Source organism: Artemia sp. Qi Xiang Cuo, chromosome 4, assembly GCF_049724085.1.
Source record: "Artemia sp. Qi Xiang Cuo chromosome 4, ASM4972408v1, whole genome shotgun sequence".
Lineage (NCBI taxonomy): Eukaryota > Metazoa > Arthropoda > Branchiopoda > Anostraca > Artemiidae > Artemia > Artemia sp. Qi Xiang Cuo.
Window position 1 is genome coordinate 17,818,381 of NC_142797.1, and position 19,740 is coordinate 17,838,120.

The 19,740-nt window shown below is 35.7% G+C and overlaps 2 protein-coding genes across 3 annotated transcripts in view; one reads left to right on the forward strand and one right to left on the reverse strand.

The window, feature by feature from the left end:
• m-cup (ankyrin repeat protein mann-cup) overlaps positions 1-6,742 on the forward strand; it is a 69,124-nt gene extending 62,382 nt beyond the window's left edge. The window contains exons 9-11 of the mRNA XM_089088123.1: positions 614-739; positions 2,035-2,277; positions 6,386-6,742. Coding sequence (XP_088944249.1) covers positions 614-739; positions 2,035-2,277; positions 6,386-6,607 — 591 coding nt within the window. The 3' untranslated portion in view covers positions 6,608-6,742. The remainder of the gene's footprint in view (positions 1-613; positions 740-2,034; positions 2,278-6,385) is intronic.
• Positions 6,743-11,457: 4,715 nt separating this feature from the next.
• Positions 11,458-19,740, reverse strand: part of LOC148952838 (NADPH-dependent diflavin oxidoreductase 1-like) — a 134,229-nt gene continuing 125,946 nt past the window's right edge. For both annotated transcript variants that reach the window (XM_089088124.1, XM_089088125.1), the window contains 3 exons: positions 18,388-18,635; positions 15,895-16,038; positions 11,458-12,474 (listed from right to left, as the gene is read on the reverse strand). In XM_089088124.1, the coding sequence (XP_088944250.1) occupies positions 12,252-12,474; positions 15,895-16,038; positions 18,388-18,635 (615 nt within the window). In that variant the 3' untranslated portion in view covers positions 11,458-12,251. The remainder of the gene's footprint in view (positions 12,475-15,894; positions 16,039-18,387; positions 18,636-19,740) is intronic.

Genomic DNA, 19,740 nt, shown 5'->3' on the forward strand with positions numbered 1-19,740 from the left:
TCCATTGTTCCATGATACGCTTGATTATAAGGGTTTACAATATCCAAAAACACCTCCAAATGCTACACTGTGATGGCTCGATTGTTAATTAGGATGAAAACCTTGATTGTTGGTTGTTCGAGAGCTGCTGGTCGCAGTTCTGTCGTTGGACCATGTATCAGACATTTGAAAGGTCAAGTAACTGATAAGGATTCAAGAAATTAACTCGTTCGAGGAGACAATAACAAATGACAACTCCTATCAAGCATTCTTCTTGTGAAGATAAAGCCTCCGATCTGTGCAGCTGTATTATCTGTAAAGTGTATTAATTAGAATCAGACACCCCCCCCCTCCGTCTGACCTCTCTTATGTTTAAAAATGTGTCCTAAGTACTATAAAAAACGATACCTTCTATGAATTTGATTGTTCGTTTTGAATTTGTGCCGCATAAATATTGGAAAAATTTACTAATTTAAGGTACATTTTTTAGCAATCCCTGTGATAAATAACATTGTTATTGTTGCGTAAAAGTCAATAAGTGCCCCTTCCGAAGAGCTGTGACCTTAGCTCCCCCCTTGACACAATTTCTAGGTATATCTGTGATTCGTATTATTTTTCACTTTTGCTATTCTAGGCGAGACCGTTGTGGAAACGACATGAAGAATGTTTTGATCGATTGCTGAAGGTTATTAGTCACCTTCTATATTTATTCTCTCAAATGAATGCTGTTGAATTTAAGAGATTAGGGATTCTATCGAAGGTAATATTTATAACGGCTTGTTTCATTTTAGTTTTTTTTTTTTTTTATTTACCTTGTTTCAAATTTTAAATATTAATTTCTTTTTTTTCCACTTTTTTTAAATGATTTCTGTTGTAGGTTAATTTGTTGCTTCTATCTTTAAAAAAGGGATTTTTAGTTTCTACCTGATCATTCGAGCCCGATTCTATTCATGTTAGATTCAGCGTTAAAGTTGGATCCCATTTTTGTGTCTTGCAGGGCAGTATTCACGATTTTTTTTTCGGTGGAGGGGATGGGGAAGGACTACCAAACGATTTTTCTGTTCGGGGGTGGGTTACTAAACAAATTCTTGTAAGGGGGATTAATGTTTTTTTACCGTTATTTTTAAGACCGTTAATGGGTCGGAGATTTCTTTTCTTTTTAAGGAGAAACAGTCTTTTTAGCTGAATTTTTTACGACCAATTTACGAGCCTGAGAAACATTTCGGGGAGGAGGTTCAAACACGATTCCAGGAGGGAGAGGAGGCTCCTCTCCCTCCTGGATACGACTCTGGTTTCATGCTGTAAAGTGTTGTTTCAAAGTATTTAGCCTTCAGTGTGATGAAAAAAAGACTTCAGTTTTCAATGTCGTGCTTATTAGCTGTATTGGAGCCATTACAATGCACGGGCGAATTAGAGTCATTTTAACGTGACACGTTGACTGTAGTTCATTCAGATGGAGTTACGTAATATTTTTTTTGTTAAACTAATATTAACAACCCATCTCCTCAAATTAAAAAAAAATTCTTTCGATCGGCCTAATCCGTGTTCTCCTGTCCTATTGATTCTGTAAATACTTGGAAGTTTCTATTTTACCAAAATCCCTTATATCCGTTCTATAACCCACAGAAAGGGTTGGAAAACTGAGCGTTTGAGCTCCTGCTTCTTTGAGCGTTGAGCTTTCTATTCCATAAAGTCATGAGTTTTAAATTCCATTGCTCAAATGTTGAGTTCAAGTTACAACACTGAAGAATTAGATGCAAAAGATCAGAGGGGTGCCCCGAATGAAGTTGGCTCATTTTGTTGATTCTAGATACGGATTTCTAAGGATTCCAATCCCTTTAGCAATAGGCTTTACTTCGAATTGGTTTATTTTGGGCTTGGACTTTATATTGGACTCGGTTATTTTTGCTGACTTTGGATCCTTTGTCCTAATTTGTAAAGACTCCAAACTTCTCAGTAGTAGACTTACCTCGATTCTTAAGCCCTGTACATAATCAAGCTTTTGCCGCAATTTAAGATGTTATTATCATTATCTCATTTTTCTTTTGTTTTCAGGTTCGTTTGCTGTTAAGTATGAATCCGCGAACATCATCTGGTGACACTCTTCTTCATCTTGCTGGCAACGCTGACAATTGTATAAAGCATACTAGCTACGCAGATGAACGAATTTTCGTGTGTTTTCCAAATCAAAAAGTTATGGAGCTTTTGTTGGCCTGTGATGCTGATATAAACGCTGTCAATTATAGAGGCTCAACTCCTTTACACATTGCGGCAATGCCTGGGAACTACAGGCTTGAGGTATATCCTTGTCCATTTGTGTGTCATGGCCTTGCATGTAACGTGACTCGCATCGAACTAAAGAAGCTAAAGATATCAACTAAAGATATCAAAAAGTATTAAAGACAAAAAAAAACTATCAACACTATCTAGCATTTGGCGACACTTGGCATTCTTCAAGCTCCTTAATCATTATCTGTCTGGAGCTGAGATCAGACACTTATTACTACCCTAATTTTACTTATTACACTAATTAAAGTAATTGTTCTTAGCATCACACTGAAAAAGTGTCAAGTATTGCCATGTGTTAGATGGCGTTGATAGTTTTTCGTCAAGAGTAGTGCTAGTTTCCAGTTTCCTGATATAATTTCCATAACTGTTTTCAGAGCTCACTTTGATCCTCCTTGTCTACTTGGTTTTGCTGACCCTTCGAGAACAGCTCATCAAACGGGTTTAGCAGTTAAAAAAAAAAGCCAGATATGGCCTTTCCTTGGTAGCCCTCGAGCATACCATATAGAAAATGGAAAAAAGGCTATGGAAAAAACCAATTTTTTGATGCTTTGCATGACTTTTGTCATAAATAAACAATAATACTGAGTCCTTATAGCATTTTTAAATATAAGAGTAGCATTATATTCAGTAATTACAATAATATTGACGTATAAGTATGTTTATCAGCCTGCGATGCTAGACAAAAAGACGATGAATCCAACAAACCTTCTGTCATGTTCAAGGGTATTATTGTTCATTTTTGGACTGGAATGTTCACATTTCTACGTTAAAACTATTTTGCAAAGCCTTTACCAGCAATTAATTTCGGCTATCTTGGAAAGGGGTTAGGTTAGGAAAATGAAACTTTCAGAGATGGGGAGATGGGTCTACAGGCTAAAGTATTTCCCGGGAAGGTATTCTTTTGCGATATACTTATCACCGATTAAGGGAGGAGGAGTCTCCTCACCTAAATAAGACAATTAAGGGAGTCTGTTTAAGGGAGTCTCCCCCCTTAAACAGATTAAGGGAGGAGGAGTCAAAGGCTTTTACAAAGGGTGCCTGAGCAGGTGCACCTCCAGGTTTGGAGGCACGCCGGGAGGCCTTCGGGGGTTAGTATGCGAGATTTTCATTTACATATGTATTTTATTTTGGAATGCCATTTATAGTAATACCATATATAGGAATACCATTTATATTATAGGAATACCAAATATCAGTTTAAGACACAGTCAGAGGAATGGCATAATATGACATATAGATATGGGATGGGCTAACGAAGACGACGTGATAAGACCTCATCTAAGCCGTCTTCAGGCTAAGGAATAGTATAAAAATACCAAATAAAAGTATTTATAAGATAATTTAAAAAGATAATAGTGCTTATGAGAAAACACTAGCCATAAACGAGACACTTTCTTGGCAAAGAATAGATAATAGCCTCAGAATTAATTTTTCTGGGGGGGGGGGGAGACAGCATAGCCTTTTGGGGAGGCTACAGAGTCGCTGGGCATTGTACAAATAATGGAAATGAAAACAAAAAACTATAACCCCAAGAAGTTGTATTTAATTTAATGAAGAAACAGGTATTGGTATTATATACACGCGTGATCAAAAGAAGGATAGGGTGCCCCCCTCCATTTAAAAAATGGTTTTATAGGGACCCAACCCGAAGAAAATGCGGCTTAACAATGAACATCTTTTTATCTTCTCGACTACTGCTACTAAAAACTCATCGCAGCACCAAGCCGCCTGAGGCCAACACAGCTACACACGCTCCTCCTCCATTCCAATCTATTCAAAGCCTTCCTATTTACAATCTCCCAGGAGGTTCCTATTTCCCTTAAATCTTTCCTTACGACATCCTCTCAAACCAATCGAGGACGACCTGCTTTTTATTTAGCCCTAGACGGCTGGTCGAAAAGAACAATCTTTGGCAATTTCTTCATCCGCAGGAATACGATTTATTTAATGAAGACCAATAATTTTTATTATTGGTTAATAATTTTACACAAATAATTTTTATTTGTGTGACTTTGTGACTCTTTTTTGTGATTCTTATCTCCCAAAATGGACTGCAATTGCTGTTATGTTCTCGATCTTTTTTTTTTTTAAAGCTCAATATTAAATAATTTTTTTACTATTGAGATTGTTATTGTTTTCAAAATACCAGGTTTATTATTACAGGTTTGTTTGATTTGTATAACATAAACCGTGTTCTAAAAAAAAGTCAAGGTTCTAAGTAAATATTCTTTCGGGGTTTTCGTTGTCTTAGCCTTGGAATTATCAATAAAAATATATAAAACGTAAGTTTAATTAACCTAAGTTTTAGTCTTTCTTTTTCTCCTCTCCCCTCTCATTATTATTATTTTTTTTTTTTATTTAGCTGGATCTCGAATGAAAACGTAATGTTTATGCCTACGTCCGGGGGATGAGACCAGTCTTCATTCTTAAAAAACGTTTAGAATACACTGCTTTTTCCGCGAAAATTCACGAAAAAGAGTATAAAATCTACTTAAACGTCATATCTAAAGCACCCATCTTTCAGCATTAAACTCGCTTCTTTCCTTAAAAATCATCTGACCCCTGCGAAAACCTTAATTTTGACTGTGTATATACACGTTCGTTGTACACGTTTATGTGTTTTCAATACTCCCATGGGAAAGAAGCCTATGACCCCTCGACTCCCCCTCAAAGATCTTGCCTTTAGATGACGTTCTGGAACTAAACTAATGTCAGATGAAGTATAGCATACATAATAGATAAATCATACACAAGTTTGTTAAGTTGTTCTCAAAGGGATGATCAACAGGGCAAAAAATCTTTAATCTCTCTGGGTTTCGCGGCATTATATCAAAGTTTGAAACAGTCAGATATGACATTTCTTTGGTAGGCCTGGAAAAAAACAAATATGGAAAATGGGAAATCTAAAGCACATATATATATAAGTACAGATCTGATTAAAACTGTTGGTCTTATTATCGATAAGTTAAATTCAGGCAACTAAATTATTGTTAAATCAAAGATAAATAACCTATTTCTCAAGTTACCATTTTGGGCGACGATTTTCCAAAGAAGGCAATAACGTTAGGCACAACATAAAGTATTCCAGTGAAACTTCCGCGACCAATTAGATTTTTATTATTATTTTTTTGATTCAATTTAGAATTTATTTCAATTTTGTAAAAATTCTATCAACTAGCCAAAGAGACAGTACTTTTTTGTGAGGGTCGGAGGAAAAATAGTTTGCCCCCTTCCTCAACTTTCTAAGTTACGTTTCCCCTCTAAAGAAAAACTTCTTGAAATTTCCAACTCGAACCCTGAGCCGCGAGACAAAACTTGGCTACTATTTGATCTACTTATAAAAATTGCCACTTTTTAAGGAAACCTACTGACTGTGTGCAATTTCTACAGTGACATATATCGGCTTACCTTTAATGATGAAAGAACAGAAAAACCACAAGCTTTGTTGATATCATCCAAAAACCAACTGACTGATCTGCTCGTAAAAGTATCCATTTTTCGGGGAAGCTTTAGCAGTTCTATCGCATCTCACCGTCGCGTAATAGTTTTCATAATAGCTATTTGCTGATAAGTGTTAGCAACATTGCCAATTATATATAGTGATCTGAGTATTCTTTTTAGCATAACTTTCTGTCTTTGTAGAAAATTAAAAGATAAATTTACGTTTTTTCCTCTTGAAGATAATTGATGTTAACTGTCAATTAGATTACCATTCTATGTTTGTTATTGTCAATCTATTTGTCTCTGTCATTATTTGTCATTATCAATCTATATTTATCAGATGATTGTCAATGCTATAAAAATATTTCATAGAACGTTTTGATTTAGTTCGCCTTTGGTTATAAATTAAGAATTTTCTCAGCACTTTTGTGAACTATTTAGCAAATAGTTCACAAATAGTTGAGGGGAGGAGACTCCCGTCTCCTCATGAAAATAACTCCCGTGGATGAAAACCATATATTGAAACTGTATTCAAACTCAATTCCCCGTGCTATTCATATTTGGTGATGACAATGTGATTCCAATAGCACGTTCTTTGGAATCCCAATGCAATGTTTACAACTTTTTCTACTTATATAGCTATATTTACATGTTCTATTTTTATCTTATTTTTCAGATTCTTCAAATGTTGTTGAATGCCGGAGCTCACATTGATCAGAAAAATTTAATGGAAGAACGACCCTTAGACCTTATACACTCCTCTCCGCACACCCCTCACTCGTTTATTTTCAACCATGAATCTCTCAAGTGTTTAGCTGCACGGATTGTGTCGCGGAGCAGTCTTCAATACGAGAATATTGTACCTAAACATCTTGAAAATTTTATCCGAATTCATTGAAAGGAAATGTTCATTGGACAGTTATCCTTCATTTGTCGATAAAGTGGTTGCGTCTTGCCGAAGCCCTACGATTACGATTTGTCTTACTATTGTATATTATATGCGCTTAAATTAGATTCCTGTATCGAGTTCTAAGTATGGAGAAGTTAGTGATGATGGATAAGCATGATCTATAAAATGTCACATGAGTTATTTGGATTACTGTTGCCGCCATTTTTTTATTTATTTTTTGGGCTAATATGTTACGCTTGCAAAATGGATACAACAAAACGGCTCCAATGTTTCATCCTTCCAGGATGCTCAATTTCTGAGAGTGTGGAGGGGGCTGGTTTAGTATGAATCATAACATTGAATTATATTTGAATTATCGGAGCCGTCACTTTTTACTTTGGGTTAAGTACTGTGCTTGTCAAATTGGTACTGCGAAATAAGTTACTTGGGAATTAAGTGCCCCAATCCTTAAACGATGCTCAATCTTGGGATTCAGGAGTATTCTGAATATAAAAGAAATGTCATAATGACTTTTGAGCTGCTGCGGCCGCCACTTTTTTGTTTGTTGAACTAAAAAAAAAAAATTGTTTATTCCCGACTCTGGTGTAATGCTGTAGGTGCCAAGTACAAATACTGGGTTATAAATTTGAACCGAAGCATAGTAACATGGTATATGCGATCATCTCAATTGTATTAATCTATATTTAACTATACTAAAATACAGTTAATACCGTCGCGTGAAAACAAAAGATCCTAGCTTGCAGATACGTAATTTTACAGAAGATCGAATTTAAGGAAGATCGTACCCAGGATTTTTTTTCGGATGGGGTTTTATTCAAAAAAAAAATTTCGGAGAATGGGGGGGGGGGTGGGTTTGAACAAGAAAACCTCAAAAATTTATATCCATTTTTGTTACGTTTTAACGAGTCAGACAAAAATTTCGGGTGGGGGGGGGGGCTTCAAACCCGGTAACCCCCCTCCCCCTCTGGATACGGCCCTGAATTTAAGGTCTGTTCGGAAACAGTTTTTTTCTTGAGGATTTAAGTGAGGAAAGATCTGTGGAAATCACAATATGTGGCTGAATAATCTCCTAAAAAAAAAGAAAAAAAAAGTGCGGATAAAATCGTACACTTATTGATATTATGTGGTGGGTACCCCCCCCCCTCGCCATAACGGCAGAACCCCTGTACATCTTCGGCGTTATCTTAAGCATGACATTGTATCTTAGTAAACTTTAACCCTACTAATTGGATTTAAAAAAATCCGTCACCCGTCATTTAAGATACGATTTATTTAATCTGTGATTATAGCAAGACCAGCGTCATCGTTAGGAATAGCCGAGAAGCACCAAGCCAAGAAGACATAAAATTTGCTTATCCTAAAGACTCTAATTTACGTTGTTTAGCTTTGCATCATAGTTTAGGGCCAGTATGTATAAAAGTTCTCTTACAGTACGTAAATAATAAGGATATCTGTAGAATGAACAAAACGTATATACCTACATACCACCAAACCTGCCATGTCGAAGACATGATTCGTTTGTCATTTGAAACAAAAATTTATCAGCAATTTCTTTATTTTACTTATGTTTCAGTGGGTTATAAACCTTGTGGTTCTCAGCTTAGGGCTCATAGCCCACAAGGGGGTGCAGTTTAAATTTATAAAAGGTCTGTTGGAGAATCTATTTGAGCCTGTAGCCCGACATTTCTGGTTCAATTTGTAACCCATTTGATGGGTGGTGTCTTTTTAAACTCAGGGCATTTAAAAGTTTAGGAGGCCGCAGAAGAATATTTCCAGAGCGAGATGCTACGAAAAAAAATTCTAAAGACGGGGGGGGGCGGGTGAGAGCCACTCCAATGGGAGATTCTAGGCGGATGAGAGTTCACTCTTTGAATAAAAATAAAATTTTGAAAGTGACCAAACAAAAAAGCATTTATTAATATTTTTCCTAACAAACATGGTCTATTATAATAACATTTTGGCCATCCGTAATCGAAACACACTTCCCACGAAAACCAAGCTTTAATTGAAGTTTGAAGTTACTGAGGGGCATGAAGAATGACAGCTAAACGTGAATACCTCGAATACCACTAAAAACCTCGGGATTTCGGAGACGCTTCCAGTGAATGCCGCAAGGCCAATAACCATACATGATTTATTTCGAAATCTGCTTCTTTGTAGATTTTTTATTTTTATTTTGGACGCATCCGGTCAAGGCCGTACCCAGGATTTTTCCGGGGGGGGGGGGGGTATACTCAAAGATTTTTTCGGAGGGGGAGTTACGCAAAAAAACGCATAAAAAATTTGTTTATATTCATATTTGTTACGTTTTTACGAGTCAGACAAACATTTTGGGTGGGGGGTTCAACCCCCCCCCCCTAGGTACGGCCTTGCATCCGGTCACCATACTATGCACTATTTGGTTTCTGCTTATCGGTCATGACTATGCCTTCAAAAGACGGGTTCTTAACTAAAAATTTTATTCTCATAGTTGAAGCTACAAACTAATTGATATAATTATTTTGCCGTTTGCGAGCTGTATTATTGATAATAGTGGTGGAATTTTTCTTCTTTTCTTTTAATTATAAATCAAGTTTGTTTTTCGTTCAACGGAAACCATTTATAGTGATGCCACTATTTTTTATAGTTAGAAGTACTGCATCATCAATGGGAAGAACCTGTGAAGATTTCTCCCAATAGATGTCTCATAGTATATGCATGTATGCATGACAAGGGCAAGTTTTCGGCCCCCCTTGCCCTAAAATAAAATTTAAAACTCAATTGTTTCCCCCATTATTTGACAGTTTTCTTTTAGATGCACCTTAGAAGATGTGCCATTTCTTATAAATAAACTTGTTTATAGTTGTTATTTTTTGTTCTGCTTTAAATTTATTTTTCTGCTCTAAATTTGAAAATTTGATTCATGGCTAAATAAATAAATATTCTTTTATTATTTTCAAAGTCCATTATTAACACTGCAATTAGTACTTTATATTCCCTATTGAACACGCTAAAGCCGAAACGCGTTTTGTTTTTCAATTGCAATAACCACTCCCCCCCGCCCCCGAAAAAAAAAACAAGAACCAGGAACAATCTTAAAATAATACAGAACAAAGATAAAGAAAAAAAAAACTACATTCATAACTTATTTACTGGAGCAACTAAATGTGCATTATAATGACCATACAATGCCTCTAAAATAGGTAAAAAACTAAAACTTATTGTCTTTAGAATTCAACAAAAATGCCATGATCGTGTTGTCTTTCCATTAGACATTTTAATGTGTGACGTATTATAGTAAAATAGGGGAGCTTCTATTGTAACTGGACACCACAGTTTATAGAATTATCCAGTAAGTTTATCGCAGATCATTTCTGGTCTTCATTCTCGGTACGAACAAAAAACTCCTCCCACTTCTTTCTGCATTAACGGGTTAATCTGTTTCCGATTGTTTCCAACTAAGCGCATTAATCGTAATAGCTGATTTCCACTTGTTTCCGATTAGATCACAGTCTGACTTGTCTACCCGTGAAAAGATCTGATGCCGCCTATGTTTCTATCTGCAAAAACGTTCTCTGGAGCACTCGCACCTTGGTCCGGGTTTTTATAATGGGTGAGATAGGGAAAGATCATACTGGATATTTATATAAACTGTGCTGGACACGTACATTTGTCTTGTACTTATATTTGAGGGTATTCTAACTGTTATTTTTAAATATAGACATAGCTAACTCCGTTCGAGTTCTTTTTTAAGCATTTTTTCGCAATTAAAATATACTAGTATGATATTTTCGTATCGATTGCTTTGCAAGGGTATATCGTATTTGTCCCAAAACTTGTTTAAAACTGATGGTTTTGGCCCGTGCCCATCCACTGATACAATAATAATTTTCCCGAAGCTCTGGTGCTTCAATATTCTTTCAGGTAACCTTAGGAATCAACTTTTGCCACTGAAAGCGATCGCCGTGCCTTGTGTAGGCCTACGTTACCAATGCCAACGACATTCCACTATACTTGAAAATAAGGGGTTAACTGATACACTACTAGAATTTAGTTTTGCTTAGGGAACCACCTGTCTTCAAAAGAATAAAATATGAGATAAAAACCAGTTTATTTATAAGGTCAATATTGTGACGGAAAAAAAAGAAGAAAATCTTTTTCAGTCCCACAAACACAGCAATGGCATTAACAGAGACTTCGTCCTTCATCAGAAAAGCTCTAGCTTATTTTTGTCTTCAAAACTCAACTGGATTCTAAAGGGTACAGATATACGTGTAACTCTTTAATAGGGTTCAGTAAGTACAAATCCATGCCAGGATTCTGCTCCATGGACATCCTCATCCCTTAAGAACAGGAGCTACAGCTCACGAAAATATGAGGAAGGCGGAAGGTATTTTTCAAAACTTAGTGGGGAGGGGGGGGGGGCAATTTTGTAGTTTTGACTTTTTCAAGAATAAGAATACCATAAAAGGTGATTCTCAAAAACAGGGGGAGGGGGGAAAAATCTAGGGAGGAAATTGCCAAACCCCCCCCCCTCCCCTCTATTAATCTTCTAATATGAGAAACGACAATGGCTAAACCAATGACCGATTGAAAGGAGTAAGGGACTATATTACACAATTTACAAGGGATCTAGGGTGGCGATATTTCAAGCAATAAACCTCCGGTTTGGGTCCGGGTCATATTATAGATATACTCGTAGATAGAATCCAAATTATGCACGGCTACAGCGCCAATAATGTGAGCCTTTTGTGTTTTTTATTGACTTAAGTTATGTTCAACGTTCAACCTCAACTTTCTGATTGACAAATCAGAGTAAGTACCTAAGGCACGTTTTTGTGAAATTACCAAACAGGGAAGCTTGGAAAAGCAGTTTTATTATCTGTATGGTAAATCTAGCAAAACATTCGAGGACATGATATTAGTCGATCTTGTTTAGAGCAAATTGGTTTTAGCTTTCCAAATCAATTAGCTTTCCAAATATTAGCTTTCCAAATCAATTTTTTCTATAAATTCAATTTTTCTTTCCGCTTCTATATAGTAAAAGTGAAAAGGTAAAGAATATGGCACTGGCCTTTACAGCCCTTACTAGTAGTGCTGATCACCGTTCATAGATAGTTGGAGGCCAGCCATCCTGTTCTTTCGTGCACCCTTCCTGTTTACCTTCCCCAGATTTCTCCCGATACCCATTTAGAGCTGGTTCGAGTCTAGCTGAGCTTTCAGAGTCACGCCACTGACCCCCGTTCCGAACCAAATAACCAGCGACTTCAGGACTCGAACCACTGTCCTCACAGACAAAGGATTTCAAGTCTAGCGCGCCAACCATTCGAAAAGGACGGCTCTTATAGCTAGGACTACAATATAGTGCAACGATAAAATCAATGAAAAACAGCCTCACAAGAAACACATTTACCCTCTAACAAAATAACTTTAGCCCTTAAGGATCTTATGTCCTCCTCAAAGAGTATGGGTAACTTAGAGTGTGGGAGTCTGATCTCAGTTACTGGCAAAAAAAAAAATTCAAAGCTTGAACAAATGCCAAGTGTCACCAAACGCTAGATGACGTTGATAGTTTTTTTGTAAATAATGCCGGTTTCCACTCCAAAGTTACCCATACTCTTTAGTTCCCCCTTTAAGAAAATAAATACACAATTTAGGACCATGTCTCAAATTGCACTCGTTTTTGGTCTTCGAGCCTTTTGAAGTAAATTTCAGCCTCTTCTTTAGTCATTTCTGTTGATAATACGTCTTTTAGAGCATCTTTGACATCCTGGGGCATTTGCTTCGAACTTCCAGCGACGTAAATATGAGCATTTTGTTCTAAAATCAGTGGGAGTAAAACGCTAGACTGGTCACAAATTTTATGCTGAACATACCTAAAACAAAATTTAACTTTTAAATCAGTGCTCTGCTGTGACGAATTAAATTAAGGATGCTCTCAGAATACGCCATAGAGCCTTTGACATAAGCATAACTTAAGAATTGTTAATATGCCATGCAATTTTACGGAGAAAATTTTATCCGTAACGAATCCAGTGCCAATTAGATCCAAAGTAGAATTTTACGCTATGTAAGTTTATGTTGCGTTATGTAAAAGTCAACATAGTAATAGCAAAATTTGATTTCTGAAAAAGTAATTAATGAACTTCCAAAATAAATTAATAAACTTTGATTACAAAGTCTTTGACCAGGGACACCAATTGATGAAAATAAAAATACAACAAAAATGGACTTTCAAAATCAAGGGGGCGGGGCAATTTTGTTGTTTTTTCGATTTTTCTCAATGGAAATACCAGAAAATATATATAGTTCTTAGTGCAAATTTGAAAAAAAGAAAATTACTGAAATTTTGATTATAGCCAAATATGGGCTATATTCAAACATATTATGAATATAGCCCGAAACTTGGGCTATATTGGCATAAATGGGGAGGGGAGATATGGGGAATGATCCTGAAAACTTAACAAATATAAATATCTTAAAACGAATTGAAGTAAGAATTTTATTATTATGTTTCTTAGAACAGAACCTCATTATCGTAGTGTAAAGCTCACAAGAAGGAATTAATTCCACTGATATTAACTAGAATATAAGAAACATTAAAACCCAAATCGAAAAAAAATCATTGGAGGTGTGAAAAACCAAAGCAATAAGTTGACAAGTGACAATACCTAATGCAAATTTAGTTTCTCCAAATTTAGTTGATTTCAAATTTAGGGTGGGCTAAAATTGAAATCACAGGTTTTTGCAATGACAAGCAGTTTAAAAAAAGAAGGTCAATCAATAACCTTAAAAATCAGTTTCCTTTAGCATACAACTAATCAGTTATCTATTACCTAAATTCCTCTAGGAAGGTATGCAAGGAGCAAGGAGGGGTTTACAAAGAGCAATGCAAGAAGCAAGGAGGGGTTTTGGGCACTGGGGAGAGATTTTAAAAGTGCATAATTATTTTAAAAAGTATAGTATTTTACGTAATAGATATTTCAGGAGAGGGCTCAGGCCCCCTAGATGGGAAATAATCTGTGCGAGTAAGGAGTCAAAACGTGTTCGACATGCTTCAAAGTGCATGATAAGGCCTAATTCTATTTGACACAACTTTTTTTTAATTGTTCAATAGAAATGTATTAGAACCTGGAAGCTCTTTAGTCTCAAATCACGAACCACAAAAAGAAAAATCGTGTTCTATCCCTTCTCAGTTCATATTTTGGACATGAAGACATATTGTTTTATCATGTTTTCTCAAAATTGCTGCTTGATTATGTGCTTGAAACATTGAATATGTATTTTAACTGTTATATGCATTGGTAACGTTGCACAAATTCGTTTTAGAGGCCATAAATTTGAAATGGAAGGAGGGGAGTGGGCAAAGTTTTTAGGGAAAAAATCCCCCCGCCCCAAGGCCCTACGAATCTTTCAAATACTTTTTGCACTGATTGAAATTCGAGACACCTGAGCACAAATACTTGGAATAGATGGCATTGAGATAGTAAAACGGAAGTTCAATCCTAACCTAATTCTCAAATGTTTTTAAATTTAAAAATATGTCAATATGCGAGGAGATTTCTCGTGAAGGCGATTTCTAGCGGGAAAGAACCTTCCAGAGAAAACTTTCCGTGAACAAGTTTTCCGAAGGGAGTGAGGAAATTTTCCTTCAATTTCCTTTCTTTTGAGATTACAGCAATACCTGACATGGACACTAGTTATATGAATATTAATAGAAATTATAGTATTTTTTAGATTTAGGGAGGGGCTTACGGCCCTCTGTACATGCTCGAACAGATATAAACGAATGAATTTTTTTTGAAGGGGGGTGACATTTTAGGGAGACAAAATTTAATTGAAAAAGTAAAATGTAGTATTAAGTAAAATATAGCATATGATAGGAAAAGCCCCTAAAATCGAGATGTTCTAGAGGAATCTTTCGGGGGAACTACCTATAGGAGGGAGGGATTTTCTACAGAAGAGGACTTTTCCACAGGGGAGGACTTTCCAGAGAGAATCATTCGTGGAGGGATATTTTCAGGGTAATTTTCTGAAATACTTTTAAATTCAAAAATACGTTAATATACTGGGGGGAAGAAGGAGATTTTTCATTGAGGGAACTTTCTGGGGAATAGAATCTTCAGCTGGTGTAATTTTCTACGGAAGGGGAGTTTTCAGCAGGGGTGGGGTTTTCACGGAGGGGGATTTTTCTGCTGGGGGCAATTTTCTCGGGGAAGAATTGTCCGCGAGGGGATTTTTTTAAATAATTGTATGCTTAACAATACAAATAGTATTAATACGCGGGGGGGGGGGGGGTATTTTATAAACGAATTTTCTGGATCAATTATAAACGCAGAAAGTTTTTTGAAGAAGGGAGGGGGAGTGAAATTCTACAGACAAGACTTCAGTTGAAAACATATAATAGTCAAATTATTAAAAAAATATAGCATATGATAGGAAAAGCCCAAATATCGAGAAATTTTGGATCGGGTGGGAAAGTTGGATCCAAAGGCCTAATCGGTCAAGCTAATAATGGAAATCCTATCCTGTCTCAGCCCAGGCCCAGTTCCAGTTCCGAGCGTTAAATATGGTTGTAGTATAAGGCATAAGCAATGCAAGTGGTACAGTTCCCTTAGCTGCTTTCCAAATTATTCCAGACTATCATATGATGAGCTAAGATCGTTCTATTGATGAGATAATATCAGTTAGTTAGAAATTAGAAACATTTTTGAAAATTTTGAGGAATATATAGTAGATAGTGTCGTTATTTATATATATATATATATATATATATATATATATATATATATATATATATATATATATATATATATATATATATATATATATATATATATATATATATATATATATATATATATATATATATATACATATATATATATATATATTGGAAATTGTCAATAAATGTCAATGCATGAATACCCGTTTAAGTTCTATCTTCCATAATTATATAACATCCAGATTAAATGATTCTGAAAATTCTATGATCAACTAGTTGGTCTAGTTTGGCACAGTGACGCTGGAGGATAAATCTAGTCCTATTTTAGCCAAGGACTAAAAAAATTTTTTTAATGGTTCTAAATCAAAGCAGGGATGATAACTCCCTGCAAAAATTGTTCGCGTTATCCATGGGGAGGGGGGCAATTTTGTTCAATTTGAACAATGACAGTACAAGAAAATAATACTTTTTAATGAAACTACCAAAAAATGTATTTTTCTTTTATGTCCAGGGTTGGATATGCCCCCCTCCAATTGACACCACTGAAGCAAAGAGAACAGAGTTTACTCACACTTTATCATCTTGATCACGTGAGAAAGCAGTAAAAAGCTCTAATTTTCCAGAATCCACTAAGGGTTGCCATTCTTCTTCAAAGAAGAAATCATGATGCTTAGATCGGCATCCAAAGAACATAATCAGTCTTCGATTAATGTTTCTGAAAGAAAAATTTATTTTTACCCAATAAAGACCAATACATGCAAAAAAAAAAAAATGATCGGGTACCATGGTACAAGATGATCAAAAAATGATCAGCAAAAATAATGATACAAGAAAATACTGCTTGCCACCTAGTTTTCCACCTCACCACTAGTTTGCCACCTTTCTCAACCACACTTTACATTAAAGGTTTAAAATTGAATTGTCGTGGTAGGGTAAGGGAGTGTAAAAACCCAAAATATTAACTTTAAGGTCATTTTTATCAATTATGGAATGTCCGTATCTCTTCCGCATCTACGCAGGTAATAGATACAAACAAATTTATGAAACACAAAACTAATACTTAGCCAAAAAGTTTGTAGCTTTACAGAAAATTCAAGTTGGGTTTGAAATCTGGCTCAAAACCTGGGACCTGGCCATATATCAAGTGCATATCAGGTACATATATCATCATGGACGTACAGAGGATTTGTTTTCGGAGGGGGTTTTACTCAAAGATTTTTTATTTTTTTTTGGGGGGGGGGGGGTACACACAAAAAAAGCATACAAAATTTCTTTATATCCATTTTTGTTACATTTTTACGAGTCAAACAAACATTTCGGGGGGGGGGGTTCCAACCACCCTAAACCCCCCCTCTGGGTATGGCCCTGTATATCATATATCATATTCATATTATGTACATATCAAGTATAAACCAGGTACATATATCAATATATCAAGAGAAGGGCACTCTAAACCAAATATAAAATGAAAAACAAAGTCAAAGTGGATACAGGTAGAGCTGCTTCCACAAGATTCCCCGGTCTTGCAAATAAGAAAGGGATGGAAGTAGGAGTTCCATAACATCTTCCCAGAGCTTATTTGGGTTGTTAATCATAGTCTCAATTGCTTGTCAAAAGAGATATAAAAGTTCAAGAGAAGCCAATGTTCGGAAGGAAGAAGGGGTGAAGGTAGGAGAAAGCAAATACCTGCCCTGACCCAAAATCAGGGTGTATATGTAGTCCTGAAATTCCCATCATATAACACGACAACTTTCCGAGTCAGCAAAACCATTCTTCTTTTACACACGACTTCTACTTGGCTGCAAAATTTTATTTTTGCTAAATTTTTTAGCTTTTTGCAAAATGACTTTGTTCTTTAACAACTTCATAATTCAAGACTTTAAAAATAAAAGAATTTAATAATCGAAAAACTATAACAAATTATATTGTTTATATATAAATTACATATGTAAATATACAATTACACAATTTATAAATAGAATATTTTTAGCTGAGAATGTGGCTTCATCTTGACATATAGGATGTAACAGTGAATTGGGCTATCTTTGAGTCGGATTTACTCATAGATTTTTCATTAAGCATGGTATAATAATAATGGAATAATTTCATTAAGCATGGTATAATAAATGAAAATAATAATAATATGTTGGTACTTGTATGATATAGCCCCTACCTAATATTCTTCTAATATGTTTCTCTGACCTTCAATCCTAATGAAATATACCTGAGTATGATAAAAATATAATACTTTAGAGAAAAATTTGGGCTATATATTTGCACATTAGGGGGGGGGGGGATAAAGCAGAGCGTGTCTGCATGACTAATGTGTTAGGTATAATTATTCTGCATATTATGATGTAAGAATTGTTTTCTAGCTTCACACTGTCCAAATACTTTACCAACACTCCCACCCCTAATGTGCAAATATATAGCCCAAACTATATATATTTTCCATCTATTCTGTCGATACGTCTCTGCCGATGCGTCTCTGTCGATCTATTAAGTAGATACGTCTCTGCAAATATGTTCAGAGGATAGAGAACAACTAGAGGCATCTGTACCACTTTTCTAATCATTTTTTGAAAAAATTTGACTCATAGTTGATCTATTCAATAACAAAAATTTGAACAAAAATAAACACAAATCACTACTATATTTCCCCACATGACCCTATTGCCAGGAATGCAACGAAAGAGAGAAAAATCAAAATCTCGTTTCATTCAAAAAGATGTGCTCTTAGTATTATATACACGCAGTTTGAATTTTGTGAATTTTTTACAGCGGTATCTGACTACACAGCCTTTTCATCAAATGAAATATCAGACAAATCAGAAACAGTAGAAGAATATAAAAAATAGAGACAAATAACACAGAATAAGGCAAAATCGGTATATTTGTAATTAATTACTTTTTTATTTCGCTGTCTTAAAAAAAGAGAGAATAATACGTATTATTTTAAAGGTTACTTTAACCAATCAAGGAACAAGCTAAGACAGGGGAAGGGAACAGTAATTTCAATTATTATGGGTACTCCAGATCAAGACTACATTACTAATGGGATTACCTGGATACCGTATGCTGTATATATGCTCTGAATGGGGCACAACCAGTCCCGGGTCCAATCATAACCACTGGAATTTCGGGTTTATCATCAGGTGGAAAAGTGACAGTCCCACCTTTGAGCCAAACATCGACTTTGTCACCATTTCTAACTCTGGCAAGAAAATTTGAACAGAGGCCAAGACGTGGTGAAGATAATCTAGTTTTATAGTTAACAACTGCCACTAGAAGCTGAGCACCGGAAGAGCAAACCTAAAATAGGTAGCAGCCAAACTAAAATAGTAAGTAGACCTAGAATAGCTAAGTAACTATAATAGTAATATCATAGTAATAAAATGATAAGTAAATAGTGGTAAAAGGAATTAGTACAAACAAGCAAGTAAGATGTTAAAAATAGAATAGCCAAGGCTCAGGGTGTTTCTTCATAGTTCAAACAAGTGTGGAAGAATAGAAAGATAAATCTGTGAATCAAGATTAGAACAATGGAAGCTACAGTGATGGAAGCGTGGGCGCTCTGAAAAACGGGGGAAGATTTGTTAGCTGTTTTCCAGAGAAATTGGCTAAGGATTTCTTGGGTACCCGGATAACTTACCGTATTACAAACTACAGGCTGTACGAAAAGTGTGCTTCAATCCCCCTTTCTAGGTCTATAATGAGAGAAATGTTGAGATGGCTAGGGCACGTCCTGCGGATGAAGGATGATATATTGCCAAAGATTGTCCTTTTCGGCCCACTGTCTAGGGCTAAACGTAAAGCAGGTCGTTTATAGTTGGGGCGGGGGATGTCATAAATAAAGCTTTGAGAGAAATTGGAACTTTCTGGGAGGTTGTAAAGAGAGAGGCTTTGAATAGATTGGGATGAAGGAGGAGCGTATGTAGCTGTGTTGGCCTCAGGCGGCTTGGAGCTGCGGTGAGTTGTTAGCAGTAGCAGTAATATTCAATATAACTTAATACTATGTAAGATCTTCGAACAGACTGGAATCTAAAGAAAGAAAGAGATATAGAGAGAGATAAAGACGGAGAGAGAGAAATAAAGAGAAAGAGAAGGAGAGAGAGAGAAGGAGGAGGCAGAGACATGGGGGCTCAACCTCAAAATTAAGCTAGTTCATCTTTATTCTATATAGTAGGGAAAACAGTTCTGGTCTCTTTTGCACCCAGGGAAAAATCTTGATTAGCCCCCCCCCCCTTGTCTCCCAAAAAATTCAGGCGAAACTTTAACAAAGTTTTCATTTCTTACCAAAATTTTTATTTATTCAGAAAAATTTTTCATTTATTTAAATCTGACTTTTTTTTACTTTATATGAGAAAATATATGGGACAAATGAAAAATTTGGATTCAATTTGCTTATACTTACTAC